The following is a 22701-nucleotide window of genomic DNA, read 5'->3' on the forward strand; positions in this document are numbered from 1 at the left end:
CTGTTGCCGGACCACCAGAGAGGTAAGCCGTGCGGGAAAGCGGTTAGGTACAGTGGCGGCTCCAGAGGAGGGGCTGCAGGTCAGTTAAAATTTCAAACAGGGGAGCCACATCAACTGTCACCAACTGCCATTTCAAACTGACTCACTGGCAGTTGGTGTGGCTCCCCTACTTGAATTTTGAACGGAGCTGTAGCCCCACCTCTGGAGCCGCCCCCTGGTTAGGTTTAGACACCACTGGGGAGGGTTACGTTATGCTACGGGGGGAGGGTTAGGTTTAGGCTGTGGGAAGGATGGTTAGTTTTATGCACCACTGGGTAGGGTTAGGGTTAGGCTGCAGGATAGGGAGGGTTAGGTTTAGGCTGCAGGAAGGGAGGATTAAGTTAAGACACAACCGGGGAGGGTTAGAGCTGAGCAGCAAGGGGGCCGGGGGGTTAGGTTTAGGTTGCAAAAAAGGAGGGTTAGGTTTAGGCTGCGGGAAAGGAGGGTTAGGTTTAGTCTGCAGGAAGGGAAGGTTAGGGTAAGGGGGATATTGGGAGAGGATTAACGTACTTACCTGATCCCTGTTGCGATTCTAACCATCATGGTGCCTCGGTCGGTTTTCTAACCGCCGGCATCCCAACCACTGACATATCAGCTCCAACCCCTACAGGCATTCTGTTTAGTATGTGCTTATTTGAGACAAAGCAATGAAAAAAAAAAAATGTCCTGTACAACCACAAGTTTGTACTTAAGAATGTAATGAAAGACACAAAACATTAATAGAAGTATGCAATATGAGATTATTTTGACCATTGTGGAATGGAAGCTTTGAGGCACAACTAACATTTTGTAGCTGATAGGCCTTTGCTAAGTACTGTAAGTTTGTGTCAAATTTCACTGCAGATTTACTTATTTCTTCTGACAAGGGCCCTCATTCCGAGTTGTTCGCTCGGTATTTTTCATCGCATCGCAGTGAAAATCCGCTTAGTACGCATGCGCAATGTTCGCACTGCGACTGCGCCAAGTAACTTTACTATGATGAAAGTATTTTTACTCACGGCTTTTTCTTCGCTCCGGCGATCGTAATGTGATTGACAGGAAATGGGTGTTACTGGGCGGAAACACGGCGTTTCAGGGGCGTGTGGCTGAAAACGCTACCGTTTCCGGAAAAAACGCAGGAGTGGCCGGGGAAACGGTGGGAGTGCCTGGGCGAACGCTGGGTGTGTTTGTGACGTCAACCAGGAACGACAAGCACTGAAATGATCGCACAGGCAGAGTAAGTCTGGAGCTACTCTGAAACTGCTAAGTAGTTAGTAATCGCAATATTGCGAATACATCGGTCGCAATTTTAAGAAGCTAAGATTCACTCCCAGTAGGCGGCGGCTTAGCGTGTGTAACTCTGCTAAATTCGCCTTGCGACCGATCAACTCGGAATGAGGGCCAGTATATCTGACTCAAAAATTAGGTCAAATTATGTCATGCTCAAACCCTGCCATTTTGTACCCAGAAATTCCCAAAACATTTCGAATTTAAGTGATACACTGTGCCTTCATTTATACTAATACACCATTGGCCAGAGGAAAGTTGAATTGTCCTGCAAAACCTGGAACAGAAATACTAGATACAATTTGTAGTATTAGAAAGAGTTCTGGAGGAGAGAGAGCTGAGTTTTGACAGTTTGTTCTCACCTTCACTTGTGCTTGCGTTACTAGTGGGGCTTATCTTTTGAATCATACCTGTAAAACAAAACCCAAATTGTAAACAAAGAATGAGCTGAAGTAATTTATCTGAAACTGATGCACTCAGAAATTCAAACTTTTTTTTTTTTTTTTAGGAATGGTGGGTCAATGAGTGGGACAAGGCAGCAGTGCTTTGGAGACAATAATCATTCTTCCTGGGATATTGCCTACCCCTTGTTGTGTGATCATGTAACCTTTTTTGATGCAATCCACTGTCTTGCACATGTCCCAGTTTGGACCGAGACCAATATTGGAAGGTATGATATTCCATCTGAGCAGCATAGCTGTGAAATTCACAGTCTTAGGGGTATATGCAATTGCGGTCGAATTCCCAAAAATGTCGAAAAACGGGGCATTTTCGACACAAAAAAAAAAAATCGACAATGCAATACAGTACTTTTCGACAAAAAAACTGACTTTTCAGATTCGACTTTTTGCAATTCGACATTTTAAAAATTCTACATGTCTGCAGTGGTAAAAATGCGGCAATTCGACAAAAGTATATTCAATTGAAGAATGTCGATTCGACTTTAGTGCTTTTCGACAGTAATATCGTCAATTTCCTTCCGCCTCACTGCTGGTGGAATCTAATAAAAAAAATTTAAAACATGTTTTTTTGTGTGTTTTTTTTTGCTAATAGCATATCTATTTATAGTAGAAGGGATTATGTACTTGGTTTGTCTATTAGAGGGACACAAGTATTATTTATATATTTTTTAAAAGAATATTTTTTTTTAACTGACTAATGGGAATGGGTTAAAATCAAGAAAAAAAAATGCGTGGGGTCCCCCCTCCTAAGCATAAACAGCCTCGGGCTCTTCGAGCCGGTCCTGGTTGTAAAAATACGGGGGAAAAATGGACAGAGGATCCCCCGTATTTTTAGAACCAGCACCGGGCTCTGCGTCCGGTCCTGGTGCAAAAAATACGGGGGACAAAAAGCGTAGGGGTCCCCCGTATTTTTTGTACCAGCACCGGGCTCCACTAGCTGGGGAGATAATGCCACAGCCGGGGGATACTTTTATACCGGTCCCTGCGGCCGTGGCATTAAATACCCAACTAGTCACCACTGGCCGGGGTACCCTGGAGGAGTGGGGACCCCTTAAATCAAGGGGTCCCCCCTCCAGCCACCCAAGGGGCAGGGGTGAAGCCCAAGGCTGTCCCCCCCATCCAAGGGCTGCGGATGGGTGGCTGATAGCCTTGAGTAAAAGGAAAGAATATTGTTTTTTTTTTGCAGAAGAACTACAAGTCCCAGCAAGCCTCCCCCGCAAGCTGGGTGGGTTATTTTGTTTCTGTGCAGGGTAAATACTGGCTGCTTTATTTTTACACTGCAAATTAGATTGCAGATTGAACACACCCCACCCAAATCTAACTCTCTCTGCACATGTTACATCTGCCTCCCCTGCAGTGCACATGGTTTTGCCCAATTGCTAACTAAATTCCTGCTGCGATCAACTTGGAATTACCCCCATGGTGTACAATTTAGAGATGGAAAACACCACACCTGTAAGTGGATTTTAGACACTAGATTAGGTTGACCAGAATGTTTGGTAACAATCATTGGTTTTTGAATTAACACTCTGTTAAATGTGTATTTCAGTTGGTGACGGCGGCATACCTGTATGCGTTATGTGGCCAACCCCAACCTGCCCCTCATCCTCAAAGGCAAAGGAGGCATGCAAGGCCTAGTATCTTTCGAACCCATGTCACTCTTTTTGGAATGCCAGATGATGAGGTGGTGCAGCGCTATAGGCTGCCCTTTCATGTCATCCTAGAAACTCTCTCAATAATAGAGAGTGATCTAGAGAGTACAATTCGCAATCCTACAGCAAATCCACCACTGACACAATTTATTGCTGTCTTACATTTTTCTCAGGGTCCTACCAGCATATAGTTGGAGTCTTGGGAGGCATTTCCCAGGCCTCATTCTTCAGGATCCTGAGGCGGATTATTGCTGCGTTCCTCAAAAGAACTAAGCAGTTCATATCAATGCCATTGGATGTGGAGTCCCTAGCTGTGGTGAAGCACCAATTTCGGTGAACATGGTAGCTTCCCACATGTTATTGGGGGTAGTGGATGGTACACACTTTCCACTTGTGGCACCAACACATAATGAAATAATCTTTAGGAATAGAAATTTTTTCCACTCTTTGAATGTCATGGTTGTTTGTGGACCATCCCTCCAGATCCTTTCTCTGAATGCTCGGTACCCAGGAAGTGCCCATGATTCTGACGTGATTCGGCAATCGGGGATATGGCAAAAATTAAGCATGTTGGAAGGCAAGACACGTGGATCTTGGGTGAGTTTGAGCCACATCATTTAGTAATGGTACAGTTTTTTGGGTGTTTAATTGTTTTCTATATTTATGTTTTATTTTTAAAATTGTGTTTTTACAGATCGTGGATATCCTTGAACTCCCTGGCTCATGACTCCTTACAACACACCAACATCAGGACCACAATCTGCATTTAATTCCGCGCTTACAGTCACCTGATAGGTGGTGGAGTACACGATTGGCCTATTAAAAGGCCGTGCTCCACCACACTGGTGGCGACCTCATGCATTTGCCAGAAATGGTTAGAGAGATTGCAGTCCTGTGTGCAAAATGCCCATAAACGTGCGGCCTACGTGGAGGTCCGCAGAAAGCTGCGGGTCAACCTCTGCACCAGGCAGACCATCATCCAGTTGGAAAGACGGTGGTCCGAGCTGCGACGCAGACAGCCATGAAAGCTGGCGGAGATACGCCAGCAAAGTAGAGACCATAAGTAATGCATACTGTAGCATTTGTGTGCGCATGAGTGTGTTTTCAGTTAAATGTTTTGTAATATTTGCATCCATAAGTGTGTGTATGTTGTTTAGCCTGTAGATCTTGAAAATGTATGTAGGTGCAGTATGCATAGATGTTTGTATGGATGTATAGAGTATGTGTGTGGATTGTATGTTGACTAATGTACAAACAGTGGATCTGACATACAAACATTTTTAATTTTGCATACCAGTAATAAATATGTGTTTGCATTTAGTATTATAATATCATTTTATTTTGTAATAAACAACAGTAAATACAGATGTTTTCATGTTGGTTATTGAGTAGGGAATGTGTATTATAAACATATATTTTCAAAACCCCATAAACTGTTTTCCTTTCCACTTAGGAAGAGCAGAAAGGAGAAGTGGAAGGCACCCTCAACCTCCCTCCCCCACTCAACCTCCTTCTCCCCTCAACCTCCCTCCCCCACTCAACCTCCCTCACCCTCTCAGAATCCATCCCCCACTTAACCTCACTCTCCACCTCAACCTACAACTCCCATTCAAGCTACCTCTCCCCCTCAACCTCCCGCCCACTCAAACTCCCTCTCCCCCTCAACCTCCAACACCCAGTCAAGCCCCTTCCCACATCCAAAACAACATCCCCCAGTGAAGAAGAGGAGGATGACTATGGGGCAATGGAGGAGTGTAAGTTTTTTTTGTGTTTTACTTAATTGAATGTTTTTTTCTAAAAATATACTACAACATGTGTTTCAACCTGCGGCTATCCAGCTGCTGTGGAACTACACAGCCCAGCATGCCCTGCAACAGTTGTGCAATTTGGGAATGTTTAAACTTTTGCAGGGCATGCTGGGATGTGTAGTTAAACAACAGATGGAGAGCCTCAGTTTGCTGATCCTGGACCTAGACTAGGGATGGTGAACCTTTGGCCCTCCAACTGTTTTTGAACTAAACATCCCAGCATGCCCTGCTACAGTTTTAGCATGGCCAAATTGCTCAACTGCTTCAGGGCATGCTGGGCTGTGTAGTTCCACGGCAGCTGGATAGCCAACGATTCACCATGCCTGACCTAGACAGTGAGCTGTTGAAGTGTGCTTTGTACATTTCTTCTATATTGCATAAAATTAATGACTGTAATTTTTTATTTAAAATTGGTAAACATTTTTTTCAGATGCTGAGTTTGGAGTTCGCTATGCGGAAATACAAGAAGAAGAGGATGAGGAATATGGGGCTTTGGAGGAGAGTAAGTTATTTTTGTGTTTTACTTAATAGAATTTTTGTTCTCCTATTAAAAATATACTACAACATGTGTGTTCAACCTGCAGCTATCCAGCTGCTGTGGAACTACACATCCAAGCATTCGCTGCCACAGTTTGGCTATTAAGGCATGCTCCAGCTGTTGTTGAACTATACATCCCAGCATGCCCTGCAACAGTTTTAGCATGGCCGAATAGCAAAACTGAAGCAAGGCATGGTGGTATGTGTAGTTTCACAGCAGCTAGAGGGCCAAATGTTCCCCATCCCTGGTCTAGGTCCTGGGTCAGCAAACTGCATCCCTTCAGCTGCTGTGGAACTACACATCCCAGCATGTCCTGTAACAGTTTTTCCATTTGTCCATGCTAAAACTGTTGCAGGACATGCTGGTATGTGTCGTTCAACAACAGCTGAAGGACCAAAGGTTCACCATGCCTGACCTAGACAGTGAGCTGTTGAAGTGTGCTTTGTACATTGCTTCTATATTGCATAATGTCTGAAATTAATTCTAATAATTGTTCAAACATTCTTTACAGATGCTGAGGTTGGAGATCGGAATGCGCCAATCCGTTTGGTCCTATCCAGAATGGAGCAGCATGTGCGTGGCCTCCTTCAGATTATTTTTTTGAATAAATATTTTGGTTACATTTTTTTTTATACTAAATCTGTCTTTATATAATTTTGTATATTATTTATTAGTAAAAATGTAAACTAAAAATTGTGTGTTGTGTTTTTTTAAAGGGCAATATCATATATGTAGAGATGTTGCATCACTTTGAAAGAATTAAAATGGAGAGTGATAAAGTACCATCCCCCAAAATCCTAACTACCAATTTACATGGCAGTTAGGAGCAGATTGTTTGGTACCTTATCACTCCCCTTTTAAATACTTTCAAAAAGATGAAGCATTCTGTATATGCAAAAGTTTATCATGTGTATATAATGTATGTCATACATTTACGGTTTTTACAATCTCATAATATATGACATATGGTCCAATTTCACTTATCTTTTTTTAATTTTTAAATGTAAAAAAATTCTGGGTATTGTGCAAATAGGACAACAAACATATTAAACTGAAATATTTGTTGCCTTAATTGCTGAATGTTATTGAGCAATTAGGTTGTCAAAATCTTAATTTTGTAGTTTGATCACTTAATTGTTCAATCACATTACAATTCCTTAGGGTAATTGGTTTTATTTCAAAAAAGGTTGTGGGAAAAAAAACAGAACAGGACAAATGTCCCTAACTGTTTATCTTCCGGCGCTAGAAGCAACTATTAGTTGGTTAATAGTGCATCAAAAGCAGCTGAGTAAGACAACTAGCTAGGTTGCCAACTATATAGAAAGCAAAAAGAAAAAAATATATACTCCGCGCTTTATGTACACTGTATCAAATTAAATCAAACTATAGTGTGCAGTCTGTCATGTAGAATAATTGACTCAGTAGAACTTCAAAGATACGTATCAATCAATTTATATTCAATAATCTTTAAAAATGACACAATTTAAACGAACAAGCAGCATATAGTTTGCAACAAATAGCTATTGAGTATTAACCACAATCGATATGGCACACAATATATTAAGGTTAATTTGTTATATTTAATACATAAAATGAACACACACTGGCGTCCCAGTGATTATTAAAATGTCCCGCAAGGAATAATCACAGCCTTATAATGAAGAGCTTCTATAGATATTGCGTATAATTACCACGGCACCGTCTTGAGGAAGTCTCCGGTTGCCAAGGAGACGAAACGCGTTGATGCCCACTTTCCATGTTCAGTTGTTTGGAATTAACCCGCTAATTGAGCCCGCACACGGCTCTCCACAGCTCCAACTTACCACGGCCTGATACACGGCGGCTCTCAGCTGGAGCACTGTCTTCGATCCCTGTGCCATACTATTGACGTCCAGGACTCCGTTTGCCCGCACTGAGTGACTGCTGCTGGCAGGGGCGGATCCAGAAAAAAATTACAGGGGGGGCACCATAAGGGGCGTGGTTTCATTGGAATGGGCGTGGCTTCGTTGGAATGGGCGTGGTATTGCAGGAAAAGACTACCTTATACCCCAGTTTTGCAACCTGCACGCCCAGACGTTGGCCACCACAGGAAAGAAAAATAATCCTGATTCATGCCCCTTACATTATTTGTCATTTTTCCTCCTTATAGTAATGCCCAGTATACATTATTCCACATACTGCAATGGCCCTTAGACATTATTCCACACACAATAATGCACATGACACAATATGCACACACTGTAATGCCCCAGACACATTATGCCACACACCGTAATGCCTGTGACACATTATGACAGGAATCGCAATGCCCGTTATACATTATGCTACACACTGCACTGCCCCTGATACATTATAGCACATACAATGTCTGTGACACATTATGCCACACACTGCAATGACCTTGAGACATTATACCACAATGCCCGTGATATAGTATACCATACACCGTAATGCCTGTGACACATACCGCAATGCCCGTTATACCCTATGCCACACACCGCAATGCCCGTTATATATTATGCCACACTGCAATGACCCTGAGACATTATACCACATACCACAATGCCCGTGATATAGTATACCACACACCGTAATGCCTGACACATTATGACACACACCGCAATGTCCGTGATACATTATGCCACACACTGCAATGACCCTGAGACATTATACCACATATCACAATGCCAGCGATATAGTATACCATACACCGTAATGCCTGTGACACATTATGACACACACCGCAATGTCCGTGATACATTATGCCACACACCGTAATGCCCATTACACATTAAGTCCTACAGTAAGGCTTCTAATTACTTTTCAAATACCTGCTCGTTGTCAGGGGTTTCATGCACTGGGTGTCATGCTCGTTGCCAGGGGTTTCATGCTCTTGGTTCCATGCACGGTGCCAGGGGTTTTCATGCTCAGGGTGTCATGCTCGTTGCCAGGGGTTTCATGCACTGGGTGTCATGCTCGTTGCCAGGGGTTTCATGCACTGGGTGTCATGCTCGTTGCCAGGGGTTTCATGCACTGGGTGTCATGCTCGTTGCTAGGAGGTAGTCCTTGTTGCTAGGGCTGTGCTCCCAGTGCCACATATGTCCCCAGTGCCAGATATTCCCCCACGGTGCCAGGTACTCACATGCCCCCAGTGCCAAATATAGCCCCCCCCCATGTGCCAGGTACACATATACCCCCAGTGCCAGATATTACCCGACAGTGCCACATATGCCCCCAGTGCCAGATATCGCCCCCCCCCCCCAGTGCTATATATGCCCCCAGTGCCACATATGCCCCAGTGCCAGATATTCCCCCCCCAGTGCCACATATGCCCCCAGTGCCACATATGCCCCCAGTGCCAGATATTCCCCCCCCCAGTGCCATATATGCCCCCAGTGCCAGATATTCCCCCCAGTGCCATATATGTCCCCATTGCCAGATATTCTCCCCCCCCCTCCCTGCCAAATATGCCCCCAGTGCCAGATATTCACTCCCCAGTGCCATATATGTCCCCAGTGCCAGATATTCTCCCCCCCCCCCTCCCTGCCAAATATGCCCCCCAGTGCCAGATATTCCCCCCCAGTGCGCCCCCCCCCCCTTCCTCCGCCGCCGCTGCTCCCCCCGCTCCCCTGCTGTTAGGAGGGACACGGAGGGCACAGTGCACGCCTCCCTGTGTCCCTCCTGTGTCTCCGGCGGCCGCGGGTCACTGTAATAAAGGAAGTGCTCACGAACGGCACTTCCTTTATGAGACCAGCGGCCGCCGGAGACCCAGGAGGGACACAGGAGAGGCGCGCACTGTGCCCTCCGTGTCCCTCCTAACAGCAGGGGAGGAAACGAGACCGCAGACTGACATGCGGACGCTCGTCCGCATGTCAGTCTGCACTAAAAATGACAGGGGGGGCACGTGCCTTGGTGCCCCCCCCCTAAATCCGCCACTGGCTGCTGGCCTCCGCAGTGAGGTCTAACACCCGTAACGAGGATTGAGTCCTTTGGAGATCTACGTACAGGTTATTAAAGATCACCATTTGCTCGGAACAGTGACGTGGTAATTATACGGCAGTCCTTAAATCAGCTGTAATCAGTTTTAAGAAGTATATACCCATATATGTGCACAGTTATATAAACGGACCCTGTCTACTTAACATCTCAGGAACCAGCACATGGGTAATTATACACCATTATCTATAGAAGCTCTTCATTACAAGGCTGTGATTATTCCTTGCGGGACATTTTAATAATCACTGGGACGCCAGTGTGTGTTAATTTTATGTATTAAATATAACAAATTAACCTTAATATATTGTGTGCCATATCGATTGTGGTTAATACTCAATAGCTATTTGTTGCAAACTATATGCTGCTTGTTCGTTTAAATTGTGTAATTTTTAAAGATTATTGAATATAAATTGATTTATACGTATCTTTGAAGTTCTACTGAGTCAATTATTCTACATGACAGACTGCACACTATAGTTTGATTTAATTTGATACAGTGTACATAAAGCGCGGAGTATATATTTTTTTCTAATTGGTTTTATTTAACAAAAAAACTCCAAAAACTCCATGGTGCGATTATTTGCAAGCTAGCGAATGCAACGCACATGTACGACAAGCTCCATGTTGCAAGTGATGCAAATAGCAACCTTGTGAACGCATCGCTCCTGTGCAAAGCAAAATAGTAAACACCCCTTTTGTGCACTGCTGCACATTTTTGTGCACTCGTATGTGGTAGGTGTGATTTTCTGTCTGTTCGCACTCTTGCGTTGAGTTTGCACACTTGCGAACGCTGCTTGCGTGCGCATTGAACAGCGATCAGGTCTTAATTACCCCCATAGTTGGCAAAATTGTTGGGGAGGCTGGGGAGAACAGACTGTCAAAGTAGGGAATGTGGTGATGAGGGCGTGGTACTATTTGATGTACAGTGGCTGGCAAAATCTAGGACATAGAGTAAGGAGGGGAGACGAGGGATGGGGGCAGAGAATGGATTTGAAAGTGCCAAAGAGATTAAGGAGTTTGAAGGACAGGGAGGAAATAAGGGTCTTGAAATAAAACTGTTTAGAGAGGGAAAGCGCAGCACTGAGGGTTGAAATCATGAATTCGAAATGGAGGAAATCTGCATTGAATCGTGATTTCATCCACTGTCGCTCGCCAGTTCATGATCAATGTTGCAGGTATCTAGTGCATTTGGAATAACAAGATTGAAGGTGAGTAGTGACTACAGAGCGATCACACTATACCAGGTTTGAGGAAGTCTTGTATATTACTGGACCCTAAATCCTTGGAGTATCACTCATAGCTCCTGATAATGCTATAATAGTGGGTGTGGTGTTACATGTCGACCATGTTGACACTTTAATAATGCCAACATGGTCATAATGTCAACATTAGTCATGTTGGTATTCATCTTGTAGATACTGACAGTGGTGCCGAGAAAGGGGGGGAGAGGGTACAAATTACCCGTGTCCAGGTCTGATGGAGGGGCCCAGTGAGGGTCCAGTAGGGGCCCAGGCCTCCTCCCCCTTACCTGGCAGCAGCAGCTGCAGCTCTTCTTCTCAGCCCAGCTCTTCTTCTCAGCGCGATCACTGATATTTAATACATATATAATATATGTATATCATGTATGTGTACTTGTTATGCACTCTATATAAAACTGCGAACAACTCCGAATCAGGCCTTCAGAGCAGTAATCCTGCCCACTTGACAGACTCCCCCCCATCAACAGACCCCCACCCAGTGCTGGTTTTCGATCCCAATCCACCCCTGCACATGCGGGTCTACAACGCACGTATGTCCCATTAGTGCCTGTCCGCTTTGCCAGGAGCACTCAGTCGCAGATGGAGCCACGGTTAGTGTGGCTTCATCTGTAAGGGAGATAGTTGAGGAGATCATAGATTGAACCATCAAACAGAAGGATACAGGGCCGGCTCCAGGCCTACTAGCACCCTGAGCGAGAAACTGTCAAAGTAAAATGCGCGCGAGCTCCAAAAAAAGTGGGCGTGGCCACACAATTTCATATTATCAAACTATAAATAAATATATTTTCACACCTCCTCTACGCACACTGGTGGTCATTCCGAGTTGTTCGCTCGTTATTTTTTTTCGCAACGGAGCGATTAGTCGCTAATGCGCATGCGCAATGTCCGCAGTGCAACTGCGCCAAGTAAATTTGCTATGCAGTTAGGTATTTTACTCACGGCATTACAAGGTTTTTTCTTTGTTCTGGTGATCGTAATGTGATTGACAGGAAGTGGGTGTTTCTGGGCGGAAACTGGCCGTTTTATGGGAGTGTGTGAAAAAACGCTACCGTTTCTGGGAAAAACGCAGGAGTGGCCGGAGAAACGGAGGAGTGTCTGGGCGAACGCTGGGTGTGTTTGTGACGTCAAACCAGGAACGACAAGCACTGAACTGATCGCACTGGAAGAGTAAGTCTCGAGCTACTCAGAAACTGCACAGAGAAGTCTTTTCGCAATATTGCGAATCTTTCGTTCGCAATTTTGATAAGCTAAGATTCACTCCCAGTAGGCGGCGGCTTAGCGTGTGCAATGCTGCTAAAAGCAGCTTGCAAGCGAACAACTCGGAATGAGGGCCACAATTAGAAGCCTTACAAATAACAGCCACAGTAGTGTTCCTTACACATAATGTCTCCAGTATAGTGCCAGATACACATAATGTCTACAGTAGTGCAATGCCAGATAGACATGACATGCCTCCCAGCAGTGCAAGATAGACATGACATGCCCCACAGCAGTGCCAGATAGACATGATATGCCCCCCAGCAGTGCCAGATAGACATGACATGCCCCCAGCAGTGCCAGCTACACATGATATGACCCCCAGCAGTGCCAGCTACACATATGCCTCCCAGCAGTGCCAGATACACATGATATGCCCCCCAGCAGTGCCAGATACACATGATATGCCCCCAGCAGTGCCAGATACACATGATATGCCCCCCAGCAGTGCCAGATACACATGACATGCCCCCCCAGCAGTGCCAGGTACATAAATGCCCCCACAGTGCCAGATACATAAATGCCCCCACAGTGCCAGACACATAAATGCCCCTACAGTGCCCGATACATAAATGCCCCCACAGTGCCTGATACATAAATACCCCCACAGTGCCAGATATGCTCCCACAGTGCCAGATACATAAATGCCCCCACAGTGCCAGATAAATAAATGCCGCCACAGTGCCAGATATGCTTCCACAGTGCCAGATATGCCCCCACAGTGCCTGATACATAAATGCCCTCACAGTGCCAGATATGCTCCCACAGTGCCAGATACATAAATGCCCCCACAGTGCCAGACACATAAATGCCCCCACAGTGTCCGATACATAAATGCCCCCACAGTGCCAGCTACATAAATGCCCCCACAGTGCCAGATACATAAATGCCCCCACAGTGCCAGATATGCCCCCACAGTGCCAGATACATAAATGCCCCCACAAAGCCCAATACATAAATGCCCCCACAGTACCTGCTGTGGTGGGAGGGGGAGTGCTCTGTGGGCGGCGGGCGGGTGCACTAAACTATAGCTAAACAAGTACTCGTAACTCAGTGCACGCTATGTGCATTGTGCGGCACTGGCATCTGATGTCAGACACCAGCCCCGCACAGCACGCATAGCGCGCACTGAGTAGTAGTAGTTGGAACATGCCTGGAGCTGGCCCTGGAAGGGGATAATATTAGGGCACGTCCACCAAATATGGAAGAAGGATCCTACTTGACCTCAGTGTCTCCAGCAGAGGTTAGAAGCATCAGGGTACATTTGGTGTAAACATTCCAGGACAAGGTACCAGTGAGTATATACCTTCTAGGACTTTTCCTTGATGAGTACGCTAATAGAACATTTTGAGATATTGAGGCAAATTGTCTCTCATGTGTCTTCGTCCAAAGAAGTACATAGGTCTGACTCTCAGTGTTGTTAATGGACCTCCAGAGATGGAGGATCATGTACTAGGATAGAGTGATACATTTGAGAGATAATGCCCCTGTCCAAAGACCTGTAGATGTAGATTCAGAGGTGTTCCATTGCCATGGGGTTACGTAAGGAGTTTAAAGATGAGAGAGATGAAGTGATGAGATTACGAATATGGAGATATTGCTAGAAACAAGATTGTGGAAGAGAATGTTTCTCCCGTATTTCTGAAAAACATTGTGGTGCGAATTGACCAAAGACGTGATGAAATTGGGTAATACCAGCTGCCAACCAAGCATAGGCCGTGTGAGGTGAGTCACCAGGGGGAGAGAAGGATGAAACCACAAAGGCGTTAGTGGTGAGGGATGGTTAAATAATGGCAAATTTGGAATCAAGAAAATCCCAACCGGAAAGGGTGAGTGTGACTGAAGGGATTGATAAAGTTAAGAGGGGCCTATGCATTCGAAGAAGCCACGGTAGGTCTGAGATCGAGGGGACCTTGGCGAGTGCAGATTTAAGGTCAACCCAGTGTTTGGTGCCTTTGCAGGAGTGCCAGGTGATCAGCTAAGTATGGAGGCTTGGTAGTATTTAGCTAATGATGGGAGACCAAGACCTCCACCTGTAGTGCTCTTAAAAAGGATGTCTCTGCGTCTCTGGTTGTCCCAGATGAATTTACCATACAGCAATTGGAGGGAGGAAAGGACACGGGAATGAACTGCCACAGGGAGAGTCTGAAAACGTGACAAAAGTATGGGAAGAACGTTCATTTTAATTGTAGCAATATGGCCAACCCCAGAGATAAAGTCTGCCAATCAGATCTTGTATTACCCTGAACAGAGGGGGTAGTTTGCTTTGTATAAAGTATTATAAGATTTCGTAAGATGTACACCAAGTATTTAAATGAATATTGACCGCCAGTTGAATAAGAAATTAAGATGGAGAAGATCTAGGGTTGACTGTGGAAGGGTAGGGCTTCCAACTTAACCGGATAATTGCCCCTAGAGGGAAAGCTCTTTAAATAGGTTTGGAAGGGAAATCAGGGGGTTGGTGAGGGAAAGGAGGACATCATCAGTGAAGAGGGTAAGTTTGTAAGAGGAGCAGCTAACAGAGATGCCAGAGATGTAACAATAATTATTTTAGCAGCAGTTTCAGATTAATTGTGGAAGGCCTTTACATATAGGGGGTGAGGGGGTTTGGACAGCACACCCTAATTCTAAACATAATGAGAGGTACTACCATGCTGAGACTTGTACAGTACTTCAACACAGAAAAAGAGAAAATGCAGGCACACACTCTAAATACTAAACACTGCTTATCATAATTCAAATAAACTGTGCTATAAAACAAAGTAAATTTCAGGTGCTTAGCATAATTTTGGTCAAATCTATGGGCCCAACAACCATGACCAAGTGACCTCATCTGGTGGGTCTCTAACCCTAAGGTTCAAGTCCAGGGCACGGAACCCCCCGGGCCAGCACAAGCTAACTACCCCAAGGCATCACACTAGTGAGATGTTTAAGTGTTAAAAGTGTTAGATTAGCAAAAAACCCAATTTGGTGCTAAAAGTGCTAGATTAAGTTTTACAATATGATGCCACAAAGCAGCCAGGCCACACCAACCCAGGGGACCATGTGCCTCAAACTCATCCATAAAACTGACACCTGTCAGATCTGTGGTATTCTGTGTTCCCGGTTGTGACACTTGTGGATCAGTGGTAGAATCGGAAGCTGGAAACTTGGAGGTCTTAAGTAGTTTTTGCGTATGAGCAGGAGTATGGAAAACTGAGGCTAATGCTTGCAGGTGGACAGCTGGTACATGAAGATGAGGTAACAGGCTGGTACTTGGAAATTGGTAGATACCCAGGACAGAGGCGCGGAGTCTAAGATGCCAGTGGTCTTCCCAAAGAAACTCTGCAAGGGGTTTTGGGTTTCTCTGTGCCCAACATGCAGGTCACGGCCCTCTGCTTGGGTTTCCCTGTACTGATGTCTGTGACTCTGGATACCAAGATTGAGAGCTGGAGTCAATGGTACTGGGAACATGGTACATGCTTATTGGACTGGAACCAATGATATTGGATTATCAGACTGGAACTGATGGTACTGGATTATCAGACTGGAATTTATGGTACTGAATTCTTGGGATGGAACCAATGGTACACAATATACTCACAGCCCAACTGGGACTGACAGGTACTGATGGCTGCACTGGGAACAACAGGTGTTCAGAAGTCAGGCTGAAGTAATAAGCACAAAGTGCTAAACCAGATTAGCACTAGGAATCAGACTTGGAACAATACTGCAGGAACATGAGTCAACAATCTGGAGCCCAGGATATAGTTCTGTGAAGCAACATTGTTCAGTGTACCTGCAGTCTGTCTGTGCAATCCTTATATCTCTCCTGGAGAACAGTGATAGGAGGAACTGGTCTGTTGACCACTGCTAGGCCAGGGATTGGTAAAGCAGAGATCAGCAGCGGATTGATGTTCAGAGTCGGTGACAGCTGCAGAGCCTGTGGTTGGGGAATCCGGGGTCAGCTGATTGCAAGTGTTTTGGAGGGAACTCTGAGCGGAGGAAATAGGCCTAAATGCTGGGAAAGTGGAGAGTGAGTAGAGCACTGTGGAGAGCTGGAACTGGAATAACCTTGACATGCTGGGATCACTGTGTAGGGACAGCATGGAAGCACACATGACCTCCGCAGCAAAGTACACCAGCATGCCGGTAAGCAGCACTGTGTCTGGCACGAATCATGATAACTCTTTAGTGTTAGGGACTATTGGTGGGCCCATATTTTAGGCCAGAAATATGCTAAACACCTCACATTTACACCATGTTATTTTGCAGAGTTTATTATAATTATTTTGATTAGTAGTGCTTAGTATTTAGAGTGTGCACCTGCATTGTCTCTATTTTCAGTGCGGAAGATCTTTACCCATAACTAGTCAGTTAACTTTCAGTAGGAAACAAGCCAGTAAGTAGAAGATGATTGGCAAGAGGTTAGTGATGGGTATAGCTCAAGTTATCAAATCTTGATTATTTTATCACAAAACTCTTTACATATAAGTACCAGTACTATTGTGCATACACTTACTTTTGATGACCTTCTGCATGACATCCTCACTTGAAGGTGCACTGCCCCATAATCCTAAAAAAAGAAGAAAAATGCAATTACCACTGGTATATGGATAACAGGCTGGCTCATTCTCAATTATAATTATGAAACAGATATAAGATATACTCACCTTGAATGCAACTTCACTTAGATGAAGATGAAAAGCTAGCATTCTATCTGTAAGTCTGAGTTGTAATTGGTTGGCCTTTAATTCTTTAAGTTACGGATCACCAAGATATCAGTGTCAGGAATCGACTTACCAGACTGGCATCCGTCCGCCGCTGCGGACTCCGTCCTGGCTCCCTGCGGTCACCTGTCGCCTATGCCCCTGCCATGGGACATCATCAAGGTCCTGGGAACACTCCTGAGCCAGCGGGCGTGTGCGCGCCGCGTCCCCGCTGGGCCGCGGCGTGGGCGCCGCCATGACAGTTTCCAATCAGCTAGTATGCTGCGGCCAATCCGGTGCGTGGCCGCACCCACTGTCCTTTCCTCCATCCAATCCCTGCACACCATGGGGTATATAGGAGGCTACAGTTTCACCTCACAGGCATCCTGGACTTTGTGTCATTCTGACAACCTGCATGAAAGGATCGGCTCCTGTTTCTCCTGAGTTCCTGGTTCTCTGCTAAGAACTTATACTCCTGGTGATTCTGCTTGCTCCCGTGGAACTTCAAGGCTCAGCAATACCAGCAACCTGCATTGGGCTTCACACTCATCACCACCTTGTGTGCTTCAGCCTGCAGTTGAAGACTAAACTCCAGGTGTGTTCATTCCTCCACCTGTGACACAGCTTGCTGCTGCCAGTGCCTCATCACCTGCACTGTGAGTTGGTCTCCTGCTTATGCTCAGGTTTGCAATATCCATCTACTGCCTTAGTTCTCTGTTTTAAAACCCTGCTCTGGTTTTCAAACCAGAATCATTTCATTGACATTCATACTGTTGTTTTATATTTCCGGATATGATTTCTCAAGTCACCTATCATCCATTGCCATAGACTATTTGTTATCATTCCAAGTGTTTGACTTTCTCATCTGATTTATTATTTCTGCTGCATTTCTGTTTAAACTTATCTGCTAAATAAAATACCATTGCGCTCATGCGCAAGAACGTGATACAACCTCCTCGTCTCTTTCCTCCTACCTCCACTGACCCACTAGCGCCCCCTCCGGGGACACAGACCAAACACAATCTGACAGTAAGTCCAGGATCGATGGACTCGGATGGTGGACGGAGTGTGGGGTCAGAGGCCTTGCAAAATCTGGTCTCCCGTCTGGATGGTCAAGAGGTTGCGCAGCAGCAGATGCTTCACTTTCTACAAGGGATGTCCTCCCGATTGGATACACTGCAGCAATCCCTGCCAAGTGTACTCCCACCTACTGTTACCCCAGCACCTGCCAGTGCTGTAAGTTCTTCTATGTCGGCTGCATCAGCTCCAGTGTCTCGTCTGCACCTGCCCGTGCCGAGCAAATATGATGGCAGTCCTAAATTATGTCGCGGGTTTCTTAATCAGTGCGAAATACAGTTTGAGTTATTGCCACATAACTTTCCTACACCAAGGTCCAAGGTTGCCTACATCATTTCCTTACTCTCTGGATCTGCTCTGAATTGGGTGTCTCCTCTGTGGGAACGTGCTGACCCTCTGATCAATAACTACTCAGACTTCGTGTCAACCTTTAGACGGATCTTTGACGAGCCTGGTCGTGCAACATCAGCTTCGGCAGACCTGATCCAACTTCGTCAAGGTAACCGAAGCATGGGACAATATGTCATCCAGTTCCAGACGTTGGCTGCAGAAGTCCAATGGAACAACCAAGCTCTGGTAGCAACCTTCTGGCACGGACTTTCGGATCGGATCAAGGACGAACTGGCAACCCGTGACATCCCTGTTCAACTGTCTGACTTGATCTCCCTGTGTATAAAGCTGGACTCTCGCATCCGCGAACGCAATAATGAACGCGCTCGGAGTGAACCTCGCAGAGTAAGGTTCATACCTTCTGTACAGTTTCAGCCTCCTTCTTCTGACGAGCCTATGCAGGTAAATAGGTCCCGCCTAACCCCTGAGGAGCGGGCAAGAAGATTACGAGAGAGGCTTTGCCTATACTGTGCTGCTGCGGGTCATCAAATTAACTCCTGCACGATGCGTTCGGGAAACGCCAGATCCTGACTTGTAAGGGAGGAGTCAAGTTAGGATCATTCAGTCAAGCTCCTTCTCAACAAGATCTCATTCTTCCAGTGACGCTAGAAACTTCCGTTGGGCTCCAGTCTGCGTCAGCATTAGTGGACTGCGGTGCTGCAGGAAATTTTATCACCCAAGCTGCGGTAAACAAATTTTGCTTGTCTACCTGTGAACTCTCTTATCCTGTATACATTACTGCTGTGGATGGTAGTAGAATCTCTAAAGGGAACATTTCACATCAAACTACCCCAGTGGTTCTGGGAGTTGGATTTCTCCATTCGGAAGTGATCAAGTTCCTGGTCATCCCTCAAGCCACCCAGGAGATTGTCTTGGGCATGCCTTGGCTTCAACTACATAACCCACAGTTCGACTGGACAACGTTGCAGCTTACCTCATGGAGTTCACACTGTCATCATTCCTGCTTAGCCCAAGTGTGTCCCATCAAGTCTACCGAAGTAAAGTCACAGCTAACACTCCCAGCAGCTTATCAAGACTTCGCAGACGTCTTCTGTGAAAAGGCTGCTGATATCCTGCCGCCCCATAGGGAATGGGATTGTCCCATCGATCTCCTTCCTGGCAAGAAGCCACCCAGGGGGCGCACCTACCCTTTGTCTGTTCCTGAAACAGAGGCGATGAGTAATTACATCAGAGAGAATCTTCAGAAAGGATTCATCCGTCCGTCATCATCACCCGCTGGTGCAGGTTTCTTCTTCGTCAAAAAGAAGGATGGTGGACTACGTCCATGCATTGACTATCGGGGTCTCAATGACATTACCATCAAGAATAGTTATCCTCTACCACTTATTACCGAACTTTTTGATAGAGTTAAGGGGGCTCGCATCTTTACCAAGTTAGATCTCCGCGGTGCCTATAATCTCATCAGAATCCGGAGTGGTGACGAGTGGAAGACAGCCTTCAACACTCGAGATGGCCATTATGAATACCTGGTAATGCCATTTGGGTTAAGTAATGCTCCAGCGGTATTCCAACACTTCGTGAACGAGATCTTTCGTGATGTCCTGTATAAGTACCTTGTTGTTTACTTAGATGATATTCTTATCTTTTCTCAAGACCTTCCATCTCATCGCCTACAAGTCTGTGAAGTTCTCCGACGTCTTCGTGAGAACCGTCTCTACGGGAAATTATCTAAATGTACCTTCGAAGTTCCCTCTATACCCTTCCTGGGGTATATAATTTCCGGATCGGATCTTCAGATGGACCCGGCAAAATTGGAAGCCATTGCCAATTGGTCCATTCCAAACTCCCTCAAATCTATCCAGCGGTTCCTGGGTTTTGCCAACTATTATAGAAAATTTATTCGAGGATTCTCCACTCTCATCGCTCCTATTACCAACCTGACTCGGAAAGGGGCAGATCATTCCAACTGGTCAGAAGAAGCCTTGGCAGCCTTCCGGAAGATCAAGCTAGCCTTTATGTCTGCTCCAGTGCTGTCACAGCCAGATGTCAACAGGCCGTTCGAGTTGGAGGTAGATGCCTCTACAGTTGGGGTTGGAGCTGTTCTCTCCCAGAAGGGATCTGATGGGAAAGTTCACCCTTGTGGATTCTTTTCTCGCAAGTTTCTTCCCGCAGAAGCTAACTACTCCGTGGGAGATCAAGAGTTACTGGCAATCAAACTGGCTCTCGAGGAATGGAGATATCTCCTAGAAGGGGCTAAACATCCGTTTAACATCTTCACGGATCATAAAAACCTGCTATACCTAAAAGCAGCTCAGTGCCTTAACCCTCGCCAGTCCAGGTGGGCTATGTTTTTCTCACGTTTTAATTTTAGGCTTCATTTCCGCCCAGGTTCACAGAATGTGAAAGCCGACGCATTATCCCGGTCCATGGAATCAGAAGAGGGAACATCTGACTCTGTGCCACATTCCATCCTGAGTCCCGTGGTTTTCGCTGCCTCTCAAGTCTCTCCAGCTCCACCTCCGGGTAAGACTTTTGTTTCCCCAGAACTCCGTCCCAAGTTGCTAGCTTGGGCCCACCAATCCAAGTTCACTGGTCATCCTGGTGTCCTGAAGACATTCAAGTTCCTTTCTGCGTCATATTGGTGGCCGAAGATGAAAGTGGACATCCAGGATTTCGTGGCATCCTGTCCTAAATGTGTGCAGCACAAGACTCCTCGTCAGTCTCCAGCAGGTCAGTTACAACCCTTATCTGTCCCTAATCGTCCTTGGTCTCACCTATCAATGGATTTTATCACTGATCTTCCACCTTCTCAGGGACATAACACTATTTGGGTTGTAGTGGACAGATTTTCCAAGATGGCTCATTTCGTTCCTCTCCAGGGTCTCCCTTCAGCCCCGAAACTTGCCCAGATCTTCCTACAGGAGATCTTCCGTTTACACGGTTTACCCTCCGAAATAATATCTGATCGGGGGGTACAGTTTGTAGCAAGGTTTTGGAGGGCCCTCTGTTCTGCCATGCAGATAAAATTGAAATTCTCGTCATCATACCATCCTCAGACGAACGGGCAGACAGAGAGAGTCAATCAAGAACTTGAGACTTTCCTAAGGCTATATGTAACATCCTCCCAGGATGATTGGTTCAATCTGCTCCCATGGGCCGAGTTTGCCCATAACTTTCGTTACCACACTGCTACAGACACGACACCTTTCTTTGCAGTCTATGGGCAACATCCCCGGGTACCTGAATTCCAAGAACTCCCTCACATGGATGTTCCTGCTGCCACTACTGCTCTGACCCAGTTTTCCTCCATTTGGAAAAGAATTCATGTTTCCCTCAAAAAAGCCTCCAGTCGATACAAGATCTACGCCGACCGCAAGAGACGTGCGGTTCCCCATTTGAAACCGGGGGACAGGGTTTGGTTATCAACCCGCAACCTTCGTCTCAGGGTCCCATCCATGAAGTTTGCACCACGCTTCATTGGTCCATACCCTATTGAGAGTGTCATCAACCCAGTGGCTTACAAGTTGAAATTACCACCTTCACTTCGTATTCCTAATGCCTTTCACATTTCTCTCCTCAGACCTCTAGTCCTAAACCGCTTTCAGAATACTCTTCCAGCAGGTCCCAAGGTTCGAACTCAGCGGGGCGTGGAATTTGAGATCAACAAGATTCTGGACTCTCGTTGCCGGTATGGACGTCTCCAGTACCTGGTCGATTGGTTCGGTTATGGCCCAGAGGAGAGAAGCTGGGTGAATTCATCTGATGTCCATGCTCCTAGGTTGGTCCGTGTCTTCCACAGCACTCATCCCTCCAAACCACGTGGGTGTTCGGTGTCCACCCCTAAAGGAGGGGGTACTGTCAGGAATCGACTTACCAGACTGGCATCCGTCCGCCGCTGCGGACTCCGTCCTGGCTCCCTGCGGTCACCTGTCGCCTATGCCCCTGCCATGGGACATCATCAAGGTCCTGGGAACACTCCTGAGCCAGCGGGCGTGTGCGCGCCGCGTCCCCGCTGGGCCGCGGCGTGGGCGCCGCCATGACAGTTTCCAATCAGCTAGTATGCTGCGGCCAATCCGGTGCGTGGCCGCACCCACTGTCCTTTCCTCCATCCAATCCCTGCACACCATGGGGTATATAGGAGGCTACAGTTTCACCTCACAGGCATCCTGGACTTTGTGTCATTCTGACAACCTGCATGAAAGGATCGGCTCCTGTTTCTCCTGAGTTCCTGGTTCTCTGCTAAGAACTTATACTCCTGGTGATTCTGCTTGCTCCCGTGGAACTTCAAGGCTCAGCAATACCAGCAACC

The 22701-nt window shown here is 46.2% G+C and overlaps 1 protein-coding gene across 6 annotated transcripts in view; it reads right to left on the reverse strand.

Annotated features, from left to right (window-relative positions):
* Positions 1–22701, reverse strand: part of PLA2G4C (phospholipase A2 group IVC) — a 179967-nt gene that overhangs the window by 81120 nt on the left and 76146 nt on the right. For 4 of the 6 annotated variants that reach the window (XM_063913458.1, XM_063913456.1, XM_063913459.1 and 1 more), the window contains exons 10-11: positions 16778–16831; positions 1668–1715 (exon numbers count right to left, since the gene is read on the reverse strand). In XM_063913458.1, coding sequence (XP_063769528.1) covers positions 1668–1715; positions 16778–16831 — 102 coding nt within the window. The remainder of the gene's footprint in view (positions 1–1667; positions 1716–16777; positions 16832–22701) is intronic. The other 2 variants (XM_063913461.1, XM_063913460.1) reach the window with 1 other exon arrangement.

The sequence above is a fragment of the Pseudophryne corroboree genome, chromosome 1 (genome assembly GCF_028390025.1).
Source record: "Pseudophryne corroboree isolate aPseCor3 chromosome 1, aPseCor3.hap2, whole genome shotgun sequence".
NCBI lineage: Eukaryota > Metazoa > Chordata > Amphibia > Anura > Myobatrachidae > Pseudophryne > Pseudophryne corroboree.